The sequence below is a fragment of the Pomacea canaliculata genome, linkage group LG3 (genome assembly GCF_003073045.1).
Source record: "Pomacea canaliculata isolate SZHN2017 linkage group LG3, ASM307304v1, whole genome shotgun sequence".
Classification (NCBI taxonomy): domain Eukaryota; kingdom Metazoa; phylum Mollusca; class Gastropoda; order Architaenioglossa; family Ampullariidae; genus Pomacea; species Pomacea canaliculata.
In genome coordinates this window covers 22,878,068-22,897,129 of record NC_037592.1, presented here as the reverse complement: position 1 = coordinate 22,897,129, position 19,062 = coordinate 22,878,068, and the positions used below count along the sequence as shown (strand labels likewise).

At 36.6% G+C, this 19,062-nt stretch overlaps 1 protein-coding gene across 2 annotated transcripts in view; it reads right to left on the bottom strand.

Annotated features, from left to right (window-relative positions):
- Window positions 1-19,062, bottom strand: part of LOC112560355 (PDZ domain-containing protein 8-like) — a 35,584-nt gene that overhangs the window by 9,136 nt on the left and 7,386 nt on the right. For both annotated transcript variants that reach the window (XM_025232171.1, XM_025232170.1), the window contains 16 exons: window positions 17,985-18,198; window positions 17,125-17,234; window positions 16,362-16,448; window positions 15,994-16,076; window positions 13,578-13,656; window positions 11,526-11,810; window positions 9,301-9,462; window positions 8,476-8,571; window positions 8,063-8,221; window positions 7,084-7,190; window positions 6,431-6,640; window positions 5,912-5,987; window positions 5,438-5,532; window positions 4,991-5,160; window positions 4,166-4,224; window positions 196-348 (listed from right to left, as the gene is read on the bottom strand). In XM_025232171.1, coding sequence (XP_025087956.1) covers window positions 196-348; window positions 4,166-4,224; window positions 4,991-5,160; window positions 5,438-5,532; window positions 5,912-5,987; window positions 6,431-6,640; window positions 7,084-7,190; window positions 8,063-8,221; window positions 8,476-8,571; window positions 9,301-9,462; window positions 11,526-11,810; window positions 13,578-13,656; window positions 15,994-16,076; window positions 16,362-16,448; window positions 17,125-17,234; window positions 17,985-18,198 — 2,145 coding nt within the window. The remainder of the gene's footprint in view (window positions 1-195; window positions 349-4,165; window positions 4,225-4,990; window positions 5,161-5,437; window positions 5,533-5,911; window positions 5,988-6,430; window positions 6,641-7,083; window positions 7,191-8,062; window positions 8,222-8,475; window positions 8,572-9,300; window positions 9,463-11,525; window positions 11,811-13,577; window positions 13,657-15,993; window positions 16,077-16,361; window positions 16,449-17,124; window positions 17,235-17,984; window positions 18,199-19,062) is intronic.

Here is a 19,062-nt window from a genome sequence, read left to right as displayed (position 1 = left end):
CATAAATTTTACCTGTTATAAAAACTGCTTATCAAATGACTTCTTACAAGCTGCATACATTGCAACAATGAAAGCAATCAAACTTAAATTTGTCTTAATGAAAAACTTGACTTCTCATTTTTAAGTCAAAGAGGAAGAAAAAAGTGTTATAGCTATTGAAACGAGTGTGACCCAAAAGAATCTATGCACACATACTAGCACATCAAGTTTGGCCTTGCGTGAACTGATGTCCATGTGAGAAAACAGTTGGCGACCCATTTCCTTTGCTGATGTGATTGCTGCATCATCCAAGGTGTCCTGATGGAACTGTGAGTCATGTGGGAACTTGGCTTCATCTTTTGGCTGAGACTGGAAATCATAACATGCTCTGTAAAATGGCTTTGACAGGAAAAAACAAATGACCGCACAAAAAAGATTGGCTTGGAAAAGATAACATTATGACAAAATCTTTTTACATGAAATGGATGTAAACTGCAAATACAAAATGAGCCAAAATGTAAACGACTACACATAAAAGGAATAAATACATATCAGGAGCATAGTACCGAGGTCAAAATAATGTCAGTCTCTGCAACAGTTATGGATCTCTAGCCAACGATCAGTTTGTGTTTCCCACTATCACAACATTTCTACACAAGCTAGCACCAGCCTGACAGAGCAATCTCACCCACTGGTATCTGTCATCAAGGGGAAGAGGGGAACTGATGAAATGCAGCAGCAGTAAGAATGTGCCATTAGAGCTGGTCCTGTGCAATGTTTAGCAGATCCCTTATTGGGTGGACCGTCTGATCCTGTGCTACAGCCCCTTGCGCTATACTTTATCAAAATCTTTCTTAAAGTCAATGAAGTTATAGCAGAGATCCCTGTGTTATAGATGCCTTTTGATCAGGACTCATTTTCTGAAAATCTGTTCAGCTGTGCTCTGAAGCTGGCTCGCTCTTCTGCTAGCAGCTCCTCAGCCATAGGGGTGATAGTTTTGGATCACCTTGCTTGGATTATTGTTCTGTAGTTGCTTTGCTTGTTCTTGCTTTCTTTGTGAGGGGTATGACAAGTGATTGCACCCATACTTTGGGCCACTTTCTTGCTTTCTCAAATGTTTAGATACAGTGTTTGAGTGCCTTCACCATCTCTTTTCTGCTACATTTGAAAAACTCTGTTGGGACATTGTTGTACCCAGGAGACTCGCTTCCTTCAGGCTGCATAGGGCCTATTTTACCTCTTCTTGTTTAACTGAAAGGTCTGCATTGGTCCCAACCTGGCTGCCTTGGAGATTGTTTTGTTGTTTCCAACAGAAAGTTGTAGAGGTTGTTGTAGTATTAAGTCTGTCGGTTAAATACAGCCTTGTCTTCTATGAGGAGGTGACCACACCTGTCTTCAATGATGGAGACTAATTTTTTTTGACCTTCCTTGGAAAGGGTTCTCAGTAAGTGAAAAGCCTTAGTGTTGTCTCTCTATGCCATCCCTTCATCTATCTTACAGCCTCTCCTTAAGCCAGTTTTCCTTCATTTCTTTCCTAATATCACCAATGACCTTCCTGTAATCAGCCGGTTCTTCATAGTAGCTCTATCATCAGGGACCTTCTTCAGTCACAAAGGTCAAGAACCTCGTTTGTGACTGAAGGTTGCTTCTTTCTCATTTGCTGTCCCTAGCACTTTTTTATTTGTGGACAGAAGCACCTCTTTAATGTTTCCAGAGAGGGTATCAACATCACAGATGACCATGTTCAGGTCAGCTAATTGCCTCAAGTTGGGCCTGGAAGAGTTCTGCAATACTAGGGTCTTGTAGCTTGTTTAGGTCAAAGCGAATTTAGAGGTTAGACATATGGAACTTTATTATCAACTTCAGGCTTGTTAAAATGAGGTTGTGATCACTCTCTATATCTGTGCCTGGATAAACCCTTATTTTGGCGTTGTTGATGCCAGATTTAAAGTGATTTGGTAGCAAGATGTAATAATAATAATAAATGCAAAATTTGTAAAGCACATATTCACACTCCTAAGGAACATGCTCTTAGCGCTTAAGAACAAGTATGAAACATGGACAGCATACGAGGGACAGAAAAACAAACAAATAACATGTGAACTATAAAGAATAAACAACTGTACTAAATGAGGAATAAAATCAAATACAGAAAACACAAAGAGGAACCAAATAACAAGAACAAGAGCTGAGAGTAACATGATATTACAAAAGGACTAGCATTATGAAAAAGGTGGTTAATAATAATAAGCGGGAATTTATAAAGCAAAAAGGCCAACTTATTGCGCTGAACAAGATAAAAAAAAATAGTAATAAAGATGTAGAACAAGTTAACAAAAAGTAACAAAGATGCAGAACAAAATCACAAAATAGTAACAAAGATGTAGAAGGAAGAACAATGCGAGGACTTGACTCGCTGCGTTGCGGCAATAAAGGGCAATCACTGTAGATGTAGCGGTAACGACTGCAGAGAATTAGGTTAGTGACATAGGGAGAATACTGGGAAGATATTGAGTAATCTTGAGAATACGAAGAAATGTTATCACGTGAAAATGCAAAAGGGTGATCATCACTTCAGTTTACTCAATGTAGCTGCCGAAGCGAGTGAAGTGGGCGGAATGGAATCCAGCCAATAGATCCAAACAGTTTGCACTTCAAAATAACAGTATACATACCGTCCTGTTGCAAACCAGAAGAGGAAGAAAACGCAGCAGAAGCACATGTAAACATGAAGGTCCAACACTTTTATCCAAATCAAACCACGATAACAAAACATAAACAATATCAAGGAGAGCCTGTTAGGCGAAGGGACAGAACTCTCTGGTGGGGTTGATCTAATTTTGGTTTGGCCCATCTGGGGAATGCCAGGCTGCAATGCTTGACCTTTTGTAAGGATGTTGGCTAGGATAAGTCTGTCACTGTGCAAACTCAAGCAGCCATTTGACTTTGCTCATTTTGTTTCCCACAGGCGAAATTTTTCTACTGTTCCTGCCTACTGTTGGTATACATCTAGGCTGACAATTACTGAGTAGAATAAAGATATGCTTCCTTGGTTCTGTCTTAAATACACCTTCTACTTAGAGAACTCCTCCCCTATGTGGTCTTCATGTATGGAGGTCGAAGTGTAATTTGACAAATATGATTTTCCCTTTTAAATATTTTTAAGCCTTTGTCATCATTTATTCTTTAGTTTGGAGGTTTGTATCAAATGTGTATGCAAAGTTTTGGTTAACATCAAAAAGGTGTTGCTGCTTGGGCATTCATTTCTCTTGGGTCTGGATCAATTGGACTATTAGTGTTGGGATGATGTGGTCATGGCAGGGTCAACTTGACTCAGGCAGGAGGTAAATATAGCTGGTACTGAGTCAAAATGTTCAGTTGACTGTGCTTCGCTGACCTTTGCAGAAGTCATGTTTGCTATATTGCAACTTTTGGCAGAAGCACATACAGTGCACTTTAAGACAGAATCATTGTCTACCACAGTTCACATATGTTGATCAATTGCTCTTGCTCTTTCCCTATAAGTTGTCAACAATAGTGAAAGCACAACAGTAGTGAAATAATTAACCACCAACCAACTAATGCAAAAATGACAAAGAAAAGCGCTATGATATATGGTAAGTGCTTTATTTTCAACATTTAAATAAATGAACTTGAATATATAGGTGCTTGAAGTGATGGTTTGTGGAATAAAAACAGACTGGTCAATTTCCCTATTAAGGATCATATTGGTTACTACTTGATTTCAATGGAGTTTCACAAGTCTTAATAGAGAAGTTTCACTGTATATGCTACTGGAGTTAAAATTGTTGGCACCAGATTTGCTCTTTATTAGTTCCTCATTAAAGGGTTTAAAGTGTACTCATTCCAGTTACTGAGCCTGAAATGAGTTCCATATTGTTATTTTTATGTCACTATTCCCCTGAGCTAGGAATGGGTAAGTTGCATGCCTGCTGCATAGACTGTGATAAAAACCATACCTTGGCAACTTTGACAAACTGTTTTTGCCAAACACCACAAAGTTTGCTTTGGGTGTTGCCATCCAATTTCCATGTAACACATTTCTTAAGTTTATATCAGTTCAAAGTAAGGCTTATGTAGTAATGGGACACAATGGAATCAGTTGCCACACCAATGAACATCTAAGCATGAGTCAAAAAGAGAGCCAAAATAGGTAATACCATACCTTAGTTGAGATTTGTGGACTCCCAACTGATTGTTGACCTTTAGTGGCTTTTACACCATCTATAAACAAAATTTTACAAATTTGCTAACACATGTCAGAAGATCATATTATGCATGAAATTAGCATTCAGGATTTAGTCAAGGATTTCATTTTAAGCCTTTAAAGTTAATCACCAACTTCTTATTTTGTTTTTTAAATGCCTGAGATGGGGGTGGGAGGGGGAGGGTTAGTGTTTTAATGCCAAGGGGAGACAGTTACAGCATTGATAAACAATAGAGTGACTTCTTCACTGTATTTTTCTAGTGAAAAGAAATATTTTCTATTCAGGTATAACCACTTCTGTAATGAAAGCAAGGAATAAGTTTTTCATGAATATCCAATGTCTGTTTCTTAGGTGCATATATATTTATACAGCATGAACAAATAACGCATGTTATAAACCCAAAAGGCACAAGTGTTTCAGCATAAAAAAAGTGCATGCAACTCAATCAAGACATCCCCTCTATAGTCATTTCATCTGATATGCACAAAGAATAAAATATAAATGTACAAATAAATCAAGATGAAGCATTAATTTATGAAAATTTGTTTATACAAATGTTTTATTTGCATTTAGAAATAGTAGCAATCTGTATAAAACATCCACAACTGTACCATCCCTACCTCCAGGGACAAGTGCATGAACACGCTAAGTGAGTAAACAGTATTAAGGGGATAGAATGAGTAATGCAAGTCTAAGAAAGTAATAATAAGGAATGGTCATCATTTGACTTAAGCATCAAATAAAATGTACTCTGTCTTGTTATGTCATATCCATCTGCTCACCTTTCTCTGTGCCAGTACTCACTGGCTCCTTGCTGAACTTGCTCAAGAACCTGGTGCCTCGAGTATGTGATTGTGGTAAGTGCGCATTCATCAAAGTTTCTGGCTGCTTCAGAGAAGCCAAAGGAGTCCGCCAGAACTCGCCAGGAGCATTCCTACGTCGTGGACCATCACTGCATAAAAAGGAATTATTGCCAGGAGTAAAGAGAGACATAGAAAAATATAAAGTGTGAGGGGCCCCGATGTGTTCCAAGTTCCAAGAGTGCTCCTCACACTTATATATTTTATGTGTATTAAAGAATATTGGGATGTATTTGTGGTGTCAAAGTATGTCCATGAAAATATGCACCTAAAACTCAAAAGCCAATTTATCAAGCAGTCAATCACATGCAGCTATTTGGGATGGTCTCATAAAACTATGAAAGTGAGGTAATGACCATGAGTACTAACTCTGAGCAAAGAGTCTCAGCACGACATTTGTCAATGCACTTCTTGTGACAGATCATTCCGCATAAACTACATTGGAATGCCACCTTTAACCAAATCTGCAAAAAAAGAAAATATTAACTTGCTGTTAATTAAATTACATTTTAAAGGGTAATAAATCTGTGATGTGCATGCATGAGTGTGTGTGAAAAGTTATAAAACTTATTTTTGACATCCACTGGAATATTTGATAATCTTCAACATCATACCACTATCACAGCCTTCCCCATCACAAACACACCAAAATAGATACTTGATATGCTTACATAAATTTCGAAGAACTAATAATATGTGCAGCATAAGACACCTAAGATCTGAATGGTGAAGAGCAAAATATGAAGTATCAACTAGTGCAAGAGATGCTCTAAGCCTCACACAAAAGTCGCTCAAAAACTACTTTTAAAATCAAACAGAATGACAGGGATACAGAAAACAAACCTTTTTACCACAGAAATTGCAGTAGGTAGCTGAATTAAACTGAGCTTTGGAAAACAAATGTTTGCCTTCATAAAGCCTGCAAAATAGAAATAGTGGTGAGATAATATAACCCTCTGGTTTGCTACAGCTCAACCATTTTCTACGCTCCGTTTTTGTGTATAATATTATTGTCTCCATCACCTATTCTTTTCCCCACGTCCTCTCTCTCTCTCTATATTCCTTTCTCTCACTCTAAACCACATAAAATTTCCTTCTCTATTAACTGTAGCAGGAGTTGTAGATATGTAATTCCAGTCATGGTTTAACCTAAGGATAGTTTTTAAATTTGGAATGTAGGTGTTACCTTTTTCTCTCAAACACAAGCTTTTACTATATAAATACTGGATGTTAGAAACAAAGCACCCTTTTTAGTAGTCAGAAGTTTTTCATCTCCACTTTCAGAAACACATGCTTTCTCTCATACTCTCTTGTCAAGACCCAGACCCAGTTTCCTCTCTAACAAAAAGTGATCAAGCATACCCTATGTCTAAATCTGAACCCAGTTCATCCTGACTAGAATCCGATGTTGCCGGAACAATTCTGACCCCAGTAGAATTTTCTGGATCAAGGTCAGCAGCCAGCATTCTCTGCTGTTGTAATGACAGTTTGGTTGGAGTAAACTGGAAGTGAAGTGTGATGTCACCATAGCAACGATGATGTTCAAGTCCAATGCGACCACCAGCTGATTGACTAGAAACAGCAATAGGTAATCATTGCTGAGTCAAGGCCAAATTATTTTGTTTGATAGTATGGCTTTTTATTTCTATGTTAATGTTGAATTGATAGGTTATCCCAATAGTGGCATAGGATGATTAAAAACAAATTTGTTTAAGTAGTCAGAATGTAATAAGGATGTGAAGACTTTGGCTTCCAAATTCTAGGAACACAAAACACTCTGTTTTATATTTATTCATTCTACATACATGCACACATGTACAGATGCACATAAGCAAATGCACACATACACAGTCTGCATGCATCCACCCACCTACCCTGCCCTTCCACACACAAATGCATATGCACAAAATATCAACTATAAATTATACTGTTTTAAAGATGTGTACATGGAGAATTTACTTCTCAAACATAAAACCCTTTCCTGTTTGTAGTTTATCTAAACTACTCACACTTACCTGGCTCCAACCTTCACATCCCCTGGCTGAAGTTGCAAAGTCTGCTTGGTGTGTCCCCTTAGTGTCATCAGGCAGTGAAGGACAATTATGTTGATTGGTACACTAACCTATGACCACATAACCACTCTATACACTAGCAATATAAGAGATAGCAGTTATCAACTTTATAAACACATAAGATTACAATGTTGAAAAAGTAAGGCAAGAATTTACAATTTACAGTCTTATAAGAAAAAGCCATCACAAGGTGTCACAAAAACTAAACCACTGTTATGGAAAGTAAATGAGACTAACAAAGTGTAATTTTCACAACCATGCATATCAACAACTATTCCCCCACCACCTACCAACATGCCCATGCACACACTCCCTGATGTCACAAGGAAAGATAAGAATGGGATTCAGAAACTGGTAGTTGAGCCTGCTCTGGTGGCAAAACCTTTTGGTAAACAAAGGTAGACAGTCTTTAACCAGGAATGTATTAGACTTATCCTGCCACCTTCCCCAACCTAAACGACTTGTTTTTCTTTTGCTATAAATTTTTAAATCACACAAATAAAGTTTCCAAAATAGAATTCTGGCTGCAATCAACCCAAAAGGTGTAGTTTCTTTGTCCCTAAAACCTTTATAGAGGAATTTTCAGGTGGCATGGTCATACTCTACTAGATAAAATTTAATAAATAGTAAAGATTACATATCTGCCCTTTGTTGCTCCTGATGGTTTGATAAATTCAAAATCAAAACAGTCACTGCCAAATACTACACTCTAGCTAAAAACTTCTTAGCAACTCATGCACCGTAAAAGCCCATGCAAGAAAAACAGCACAGGTGAATTGGAATACAAACCAAGGCAATTATTATTCTCATCATATTCACACATGCTTGACAGCTGTGACATCAATTATACCAATGGTCTTCAGCGGTACAACCATTTCTATAGCTAATTCTGAACCAAGGAAATAGGAAATGATATTCTCACCTGACCCATAAGAATGTCATCTGATGACTGGGATGAAGATGATGATGATTTTTCAGATCTGAAGTCAGTCGTGTCTCTTAAATGACACCACACACATACATTCAGGTATGTGTGATGGTTGCTGAGGTCGAATGTCAGTGGATCATGCCAGCGAGGATTCTGCAATATTTGAAATGCTGCTTAGCCAATGAGCAAGAAACTCGTAATGGTAAAAATTTAAGTTGATGCTTTTTTAGGATCATTTGTTATGTAAAAGTCAAATACACATTTTGGAAAAGCTCATTGCTTTCTCCGGACAAGAGATTGTGAAACTATTTAAAACCTACTTATTTAGTGTGCTCTTTTACTGTTACTGCAATATGAATTCCCTAAGCAATTTGACTGCATACAGGTAACAAAAATATTTCACTGACCCGTGTTGCAGGAACCTCACGAGTCTTCATGATGGGGAAAGCCTCCTCATCACTATCACTGTCAGCACCTGTTCCACCAAAAGCCTCTTCCCCTACCTGCAGAATGATCCTTGCATTTACACAGCTTGAGATGTAATGGCAAAAACTATAGATAGAAAAGTATATGCTTCATCTTCTCTTTTGTCCATTTAGGTGTGCCTTAACTACAATCTTTATCTACCTAACTTAGTGATTTATCTATATGTGCTAGGCTGACAATAAACAGTTAAAGCATTTTGTTGTTTACTGACAAAACAATTACATGATATGTTGATATGACAAAAAGGCATTACAAAACAAATAGGCATTACAAAACATGAATTAAAAAAATATATTTGAAAATCTGCTTCCAAAATTGGTTATTATGAATGACATTTCATATACAACCATATCACCTGTTACTCTTTCTTTAATCTTTCAATGTTAGCACATTATGTATAAATTGAGCCCTTGAATATCAGTCAATTAAGGTGGGTTCATTCAATACCCAAGTATAAATATCAGCTGTGTGTGTATATCTTCATACCACTTCCACAATTCTGAAATGATAGTAGTTGTAAGTAGTTTTTTCATTCTTCTTGTCCTAAAGTAGGTTAGTTTGTTACAACAGACCAAGAAGAAATCAGAGGTAGATAACTAAGAACATAAAGGCATTCATACCATAAAATTGACTTTATGATGTTGACCAACACAGAACATATTTAACTTTTTTTCAGAAGATGAGAGGTAATTTGTATAAAACATCAAATGGTTCAATCTCATGCAAACATGCTTCATCACCCTCACCTTGTGCCTATATGCAGCATGATGTGAATGTTCATGAGCTGGTGATGGTGAATGATCCCTCCTGGGTGACCCCTGTGCTGATTTTGTATGGGATGGTTGAAGATTCTTTGTTGTTTCATTAGCAACCACCTTACCAGTGGCTAAGCTATGAATCGAAGGGACCTAAAATACAAACAAATATTTGTTCCCCAAGGTCAAAACATCATGCATGCATGAATGATCTTAACATAAGAAATAAAATTTAAAAAAAGCATCAATGCAGGAAAGTGCTTACTGAAGATCTCCCTTACTCTTCCCAACAAAGACTGGCTCATCTTTTGTGCACAGATGGATAGATATTGTGAACATTCAAGCCGTTTTGAAAGTTTTTGTGTCATGGCCAATGCTTAATTAGTCGTTAAAAATTTAATGTTTTGTACCACTTAGCAGAAAATGTCAGAATATGCTGTTCAGCAAGAGCAATGTGTTACAGCATACCTGCATTTCTCACAACTGACCTGTGACCAATGGACTTCCCTTAGACAATCATTTATTTAGACATTCATTACCTGTCCTCCAGTGGCTGTCATGTTTCCCATAATACAAAATGATTGCTATATATCCCTATTAACATCCTAACAGTCAGGGCCTTGACATCCTATAAGCTAACCCCACCCTCACTATCACCCAGTGTGCAAGCATTCATAACAATGAATACAATGAAACTGCCCTTTCAATAATATACAAGGGTCAGTCAGCATCAGGGGCAATGCTGGTGGTACAAGCTTGAGTTGCTTATTAGAGACAAACTATGAAGTCACTAAGACCTGCAAATTGAAGAGGAATACAACATTTGTGGACCAGCAGACAGTTAATGTGGGATGCCCACTGATTAAGTACTTATTGCAGATTAATAACAATAATAAACGTGTGATTTATATAGCACATAATCATGCTCAGAAAGGAGCATGCTCTCAGTACTTAAGATGTAAACAACTATGCAGACAAGTAATAAAAGACAAATACAGAAGACACAAAGAGGAATTAGGGAATAATAAGGATGGAGAATGTTATAAATCTGCAGGAAGATGAGAAAGAAGAGGATTACAGAAGGGAAGACACTATGTTTACTGCTGCTAAATGTGTATAACTGGATTTGCTGTTTTGGTCAAGTTGTTCTCTTTTTATTCCTCCCCCACCCTCCTCTCATTTCTGGACGTTGAGTATAATGCTTGTGTGGTATATCAGCTTTTGAAATGTAGAAGCCTTTGACAAGAGGATGCCTCTCATGTATGAATAGGTATTAGGATTAGCTGTATTTGCTAACATTCCTGCTTCTGCAGGATACATTTTACTTTGCGGTGTCCAGTCACTTAATCCCCAGACACTTCATCCCCGACACTTCATCCCCTAGACTTTTAATCCCTAAGCACTTAATCCCCGACACTTAATCCCCGACATTTAATACCCAGACACTTAATCCTTTATAAATCAAGTGCAACCTATAATAGATTGTTGGATGCAGTTAGAGAGCTAATGCCTAAAGCAGCTCCAGGGTATGAGAAGTGACTAGAAGTGATGAAGACAACGAGTGACATGGAATGGTCACATGCCTCCCAGCACTTGCCTATGTACGTGAAGAAGACATTGTCGATTCCTTCGAATTGCTTGCAGAGTCAATGCCACAACATGATCGCATGCCGGAACTTCTATCCTACTTCGAGCATACGTATATACTGTATATATCATTGAAGAACATTAAATTTACTAGCTTATATGAACTTTAACTAATGTTGTAGATGTTCAAATGACGTTGAAGTTAAAAGCATGATTTGAATTTGAATTTCAAATAAATTTTTCGCTGACTTTATAATTTTTTTAGTTAAGGATTTAGTTTAGGGATTAAGTGTCTGGGGATTAAGTGCTAAGGGATTAAAAGTCTAGGGGATGAAGTGTCGGGGATTAAGTGTCGGGGATGAAGTGTCTGGGGATTAAGTGACTGGGAACCTACTTTGCAACCAAAGTGCTGTACTCATAAAAACCACAAGACTAACATTCTATTTTAGTGTGTACATGACTATGTAACAAAGTTCCATTCTTTGAAAACCACAAGGGCAAATTTCTATTTTAGTGTATACCATATGGTGTAACAAAAAATCATTCTTTTAAATTCTTAATGCTTACATTCTGTTTCAGTGTACTAGTTAATGTATAATGAAGTGCTGTTTTGAAAGCTTAAGTTTTACCGTTAGATTATGTCGGACTCTTGGACTGCCAGCACGTCCTGGGATATCCAAGGATGGCTTTAACAGCTCTACAGCAGAATGGGATTGATGAATGATGGTGGATGGTTTGAGGCCACCTGATGGACCAGCAATCCCACCATCATCCAAAATGAGAAACTCCTGTTCTTTGGCTTGACGACCACCAGCAGTCACCAGAACCGAGTCAGATGCAGTATGCTGCACACTGATGTTTATAAAACCCTCGTTCTCCTCAGTTTTGGTATCTGTTTTGGCTCCATCCATATCCTGTTATTCAGGCACAGAACAATTTTTAAAAGCAGCTCATTATCATGCACAGCACTCTGTGTGTGTGTGCATATTAACAATAAAATCTGAAATGAGTTAAAAAGACATTTGCATGAATGCAAAATCTTGCATTTTCAGATAGATTTAATCTTCATTAACTTATGCATAGATAAATAAAGTGAAATTTCTTTTTCCAAAAAGTGTGTTTAGTTCATTACAATATCGACATGAACAGAAAGCGGTCAAAGCAATAAAGTCTGTAGCCATGAATGTACATAAAAACACTGAAATGGTCAACTGGTTAAACTAACAATATTAAAGAAACAAATTACAACCAAAGGGCTAACTTTAGATAAAACTTAAATTCCAAACTCTTAAAGCTCTGACAATATTCTCAATATAAAAGAGGTTAATCATACACATAGTAGTCAAGATTTCCATTTAACAATTTAAGATACCCATTAAGATAGGGTAAGAGAACAAAAGAAAAGTGAAATTACATTTTAGTAATGAATAATATAGATACAGTATCCAAATCTAAATGGAAGTCTAGAATAAAGAAATAGAGCAATATAAGGGTATATAAGTAATATACAGTAAGTCACCACTGCAGACTTGACAAGCCTCCTGGACTCTAGGAGGCATCAACAGCAGTAACCAACACCTGGGGGATCACTGAGCAGTGACTCCTCCCACACCTACCCTAACCCCTTCCATCCCCCTCCAGACCCCAAAAGTGTGAAATTGTTTTTCCGTGGACACACTTTTCCTTCCAAATGCAAGAAGAAATGATCAAAGCTTAAATCAACAGTGTAGCTGGCAGAAAATGTTTTTAAGTTGTCTTTAATGATTCTATGGTTTTGACCTCTTTCTATGTGTCTTGATGTTTTAAGGCTTGTATCACACAAACCAAGGAGAGCACTTAAAGTCTGATGAACCTGACAGTCCATGGGACAACAGAAGGTTGCAGTTGGAACCAAAAAGGCCACAGACAAGCAGATCATTTAACAGGACAACAAAACGTGTCAAATAATAGAAAATGAAACTCACAACAGGTCAATGGAGACAACCACAAAAATACAGAGAGCTAGTCCACTACAATCGGTCAGGTTAAGGGATTTCACTCCCATTTGTATTGGTATCTTGAAATAAACTCAACCCAGAAGATGACCTTGTGTTAGCTTTTAAAGTCAGGCGTACGAATATTCTAAGATTGTTATTGTGAAAGTGCATAAGAGGCCAGGACACAGCCATCCACCAAGAGACAGCTACAAAACAGTGACTGAAACAAGCCACTTGCATCACTTAGTTTACAGTTTATGCATAAACTCACCTTATAGTGAGCATTGACAGAATCAGTCGTGACATGACAGCCAATGTCACAAAAGGTATATATAATGTCTATTCATTATCTTGATACTAATTATCATGCCAACTCCAACTCTTGCCTCACCAATGGTAGATGTGATAATCCCACAAATTATCACTAGCTTAAAGACATTGGATGCCAAAATCTAAGCAAATAACTTAGTCATTTAAGAGATAAAGATTTTAACATTGACATTTTTACCTCATGTTTGAGATCCCTTTAGGGCTTCTTCAATAATGCACACTAAATAGGAGCATTGAACAGCATACAACCTTAATGTTTGACTTGAGTGATCCCTTAATATATTAGTCTTAACACAATTAGCATTATTTCAGCAGGTATACTGCTGAGTCAAATTTCAATTAACCAAATGTTTTTGGATGAAAATATCCTCTTACCTTTAAGAAAACTGCCTCTTCTTGGAATCTTGCATCTTGAGGTAGTTTGACATGTGGTCTCTCTAATCGTATTGTGAATCTGCATTTAGAATGTTTAATACCCTATTTATCAAATGCATGAGTGACTGCCTTGATAGACAAATGGACAATCATCATCATCATCATCATCATCATCAATGTGCAGTTTATACTGCGCAGAATCATGCTTACATAAAAACATGTACTTAGCACTTGACATAAGAACCAAATCGATTACGCATAAAAAAACTTTCTGTGCTGTTACTGGAACTATCAAAAACAAACATCACCACCCTACCCCCCCTCCCCCAAACGAAGAAAAAAGGAGGATGTTTCAACAGTTTCAAGTTGTAAAGTATAAGCTTTTCATATACAACTATCACATAATTATCAAAAATAAATAGGATTTTCCACTATAAGACTTAACAGGCCACAGCGGGAGAGGAAATGGAAATCTTGTAGAAAATCCCGACAAATCGGATGACTTCCAAATATACAAACAGAAGATTTCTCCTACAGAATCAGATACAAGCATCCACAAGGTAAATTTTCAGATGGAGCCATTTCTACAGATACCCTCCCAAAACCAAATATACCAGCAACTTTGTTTCCAAATTCTATAGTCAATATCATATGAAGACAATCAACATAATTACATGTGAGAAAATACCACGTGAAATGAGATAAGAAAAAGTAACAAATATAAAAAAAAAAGAATAAGAAATAATGACACAAGAGAAAGGGCTGGTATCCCATGTATCATAAATACCCACAACCATAACTACCACAAGTCAGATAATTTAGCTGATTGTAGGCAAAGCAAATGATCTGAAAAGTGTTTGACAGAGCTTACTATTTACTGCCTAAATAACAAAAATGACAGTTCAAACATAATACTTAAGCAGCAACTGACAGCTTGAAGTAGGCCCCTGTGAAGTCCAGCATTTTTAGAATATTTTAATACTTGAACACCAGTACACAGCTCATAAATCTGATCAAGACTGGTTGCAAAATGAATTTTGAATACATTTGTGATAAAATATGCATCTCTCATGTACATTGCAAAATTGCAAATGACTATATTATATTGAATATATAGCATACATCCCCAACACCTGTCATCTTTTCTAAGAAGAAAGACATAAATGAAACAACAAAAAGAGCCTATTCAGTAGCATGCCATAAACTTCCTATACATATAAAGAAAAAAAAAAAAATCACCCCTTTGTGGAAGTCATGTCCATTTATTTTACTTGGTCAGAAGGCCCGAAACTGTTACAACAAATGTCAGCTGTCAATAAACTGCTTTATCCATTGTTACCCACTGATTAAAGTGTAAAAATCAGGAATACTACAAATTAATACAATTAAAATTTAAAAAAACCCATAAACTACACTGATATTGCTAAAGAGTATTTCACTGTCATTAGTACAAAATATTTGTGTTCCCCAAATGACTAAAACAGCTATGTTGTATGTCACTGCCACTCTTTGCTGAACCTTCAGTCTGCTGTACTTGCATCAGAAACTTTTTAAGGTTGATTTTAATGGTGACAAAACATATGTCCATAATAATAATAATAGATGTAAATCAGTGTGATGCATGATTTTCCAAAATAAAATAAGTTTTAAGGAACTGCTGCTCTTGTAATAATAAGACATAATGTGCCAAATGCTGGGGGGGACTGTCAGCATCAGCAGTGTAACATTATCCAGATGACATTAAGGAGCTGTGTGCTAGATAATAATAAAGAAAATAAAAGTGACTAGACACACCTCTCCCTACAGATGATGTACAATGGTAAAGATTGTTATGAAATGAAGTATGAAAATGAATAAAAAGAAAAATGAACACAAGAAGACAAGGCATAAAGTTTTTGTTGGGGGTGTGGGGGTGAAAGAGGTAATAAAAATGAGGGGAGGAATGAAGAAATGTACTTCTAAATCTGCTTTAAATGGTATAAATAGAGACAGAATCAAGGATAAATGTCAAAGAATTCCAAGTAATGGGATCCACAAAATAAAATCACCACCCACATTTTATACAGGGGACAGACAGCAGGTTGGTGCGTGGAGAGTAAAGAATCCTAGTTGGTTGGCAGGGCTGGAACAGTTCAAAATGATAGGCAGTCTGACAGGACTGCCTGTGATAAGATTGGGACAATAGGACAGAAACTAAACAGATCAAAGTTTCTGCTCTACTAGGTACATCATGGAGAACATGCTTTTTCCACAGCATAATCTCACGCTGCATAAATCTTCATTCTACTACTATTGTTACTTTTCCTAATGTATTTAATATATAATAGTAGTAGTATAAAGAATTAGGCCTTTTCGTATCCCAGTATTAATTATTCTGAAGTCCTTGCTAAAGGCGAAAAAGTTGAAAGATCCCTACCTGTCACCAGCATTCTTGATCAGCTTGGCAGCTTGCTTGGAGGACGTAATGCGAGAGGTTCCCACCGAAACAAGCACATCATCCTTGTAAGAAAACTTATCGTGACACTTTATTTAGTCCCATCATCTAATGTAGAATATTAATGTTAAATAATTTAATAAAATCAAACAAACATGAAATATTTCTTTAATTTTTGAATTCCAAGGAGCTGCTAAAGATGCCCAGACACTTTAAAACTTTTACATAGTTCTGACTTTTTATGGGAAGGGTAGAGATAGGAATGCTATACAAAGCTAAGTAAACAAATGTTTACTGCCTAAGTATAAAGCGATTTCAGCTTGTGATAGAAAATGTTTAGTCATACAAACCTTTCTTATATCTGCTCGTGCAGCTGCTGAGTCAACTTGGACTATGTCAACAGTGACAACTATGCCTCTTCTATCCAGGTTATAAATCTGCAAGTTTCCACAAGCGCCACTGACTTAAAAATGAGAAATGACCAATAGACAGTCATAGTTTGGAAAGATATTTAAAAAAAAAAAAAAAAGGAAAAGAGAAATAATAGCAGAATGGTCTATTCAATAAAATGATTCTGATTTCTATCTCCCTGCTTTTTTGCTATGTGGTCTGCAGAATGTCATTTATGCTGTATGTACATACATATTATCCTTTGGTGTGGAGTGCACAGTGTGCTGCACAGCATAAGCTTTTACTTCATTTTCTATAAAACTGAGAACCCATGCTTCTGGGACATGATTTATGTGCTGGATTTTCTGTCTTGCTTGTCTTTTTAATCTGCATCTGTGTTTTTAACACCACTTGTATGAAAGCAATCTTGTGGGTCATTCAGTATCACTTTCTTATGTATCTAAGTGTGAATTGAAATAACTGCTTTACTTTAAAGACATTAAGCAAGATTCCAATAATAATCTGGGCCGAATGACTCATTGGAAGTAACATTGAAACATTTAAACGTAAATAAATGTTTATCTATACACTTTTGTTTAATGCTGAAGCTGATGACTGTTCAAGGTAGCCACTGCAAACAATAGATATAGCAGCCTCTATATCAGTTGTCCGTAAAAATATTTGACAACTATTTTTACCAAAATAATTCTGCATGGAACTTACATCTTTGAAAGTCATGCCAATGGATTCACCTAGAGCTTTGATGACTTCCACATCATGTAATACCCAAACCCTGCTTTGGCCCCTCACTATCTCCTTCCATGGTTTAGTGTCTGCAATAAAATACATTGTATATTCTATCACCTCAAGCAGCAGAAATATCTTGAGCTTTTTAAAAGGAAATGTTTTATAATAAACTGCAGGAAATAACTAACCATCCTTGCATGCTGCTCTCCCTTGTCTTACTATAGCACTTAACTTTTCTTGAACATGTAAAAAAAACTTGGAAGAAACCCTAAACTGTAAAGTTAAACATTCCATCATGTTTGTCATCTAGAGAAAAAAAAAAGCTATAGAAGAAACTTTTAAACTTGCAGACTAGGCTACAGACCAGGGACCAGGTGGATAAAACAATTCTTTGAAGTTTAAGAAGAGTGTTTTCTCCTCATCTTAAATGTTCTCAGGAAGTGAGCTCTCAATTCCTATGCTAGCAAAAGTCAGGTTTAAAACAATTTTATCTTGCTAAAATAAATTTAAACTAAAACTACAAAAATCAGTGCATCACTTTTAAAAGCTTTCAAAAACAAAAGTGTTTACATTAAAATAATTTTACACCTGAATCTGTTTTAACTTTAACCCACAAACATCAGGACATGAATTATAGGCCAGAGGGTCCAGAGCCCTCTAAATGGTGATCACTATTTTGTCAGACGTTTTTCCTCAATGTTTAATAGGAGGTGGTCTTTAAAGGGTGTTAAAATCTAAATTAAAATGTGAGTCTTCACAAAAATCAAGCAACAAATGATCAAATGAAGTCATGCAAATATCATAATTGTAAAGCTGTACTTAAAGAAGGCACACACCTGCGCACAAAATGCAATAAAGCGTGGCCTCATGAGCAACCAGGGGTAGGCGAGTGCATCTGATAAAAGTGATGCAAAGTCGGCCAGATGAAATGCTCTGACCTCCGAGCTCAAGCCGGATTGCAGGTGGTAAAGCTTCAGGCTTCTGAAATAGGGGCTTGAACCGCATCTTATGGTTTGGCAGCGTATGTTTTTGACGAATAACACGCCGCAGCTGTCAGTAAAGGTAAACAAACTTTTTTAACAGTCAATTTATATTATACCAAATGAAGAGATAATCTAATGACTGCATATGGTGCACTGAAAATCAACAATCAGCATCAAAGTTTAGACAGAATAATCAAAATAAAAATGGTAATGGGTAACATACTTTTAGACCTCAGCTGAAGATGCAAATTGTGTAAGATAACTGTATTATGTGGTGAAAGACCCAATGAAGCTGTGACCCAAATGTCAGCTGTGCCAGTGGTTCACACTATTATGATTCAGTGACCAAATATACCTTCAAAACCTGGATTTCATTTTCTTTTCTAGAGAAATTTGTTAATGTTGAAGAATTTTTCATTTTCAAGTATAATATATTTTTGAGATAGTAAGGGCTAGAAGAATTAACATGCATGAATCTATGATTAAATCATGGGACAACAAATGACAATGGTTAGGAGTGGCTTAGATTGATAAGGAAAACATCTTCAAGGTTAATGATTAGTCAGTAAATACAATCCTACCATACATTCACCTGTGATACTCTTTGCCAAAGCACAGATGAAACGACAAAATCATGACCAACATGGCAGAAAACTCTCTCCAGCAACTGACTACAGGTATCATACGACCTTTGCTGAATGCCTGTTGATGGTGCTCAGCATTACATAGTAAATACTTCAGGCACACTATGTTAACAAAACACTAAAAAGCAATAAAAGAGGAAACACTAGAAAGCAATGAAAGAGGACTACATGGTTACTGATGTCTGGTGATGCATGGAGAAGTGAAAAATAAAGAAATTCTTTGTAAGTTAAACAACAGCATGAAATTTGTTTCAAAATGTCTTCTGTAATTGTGCAAGACTTTGATG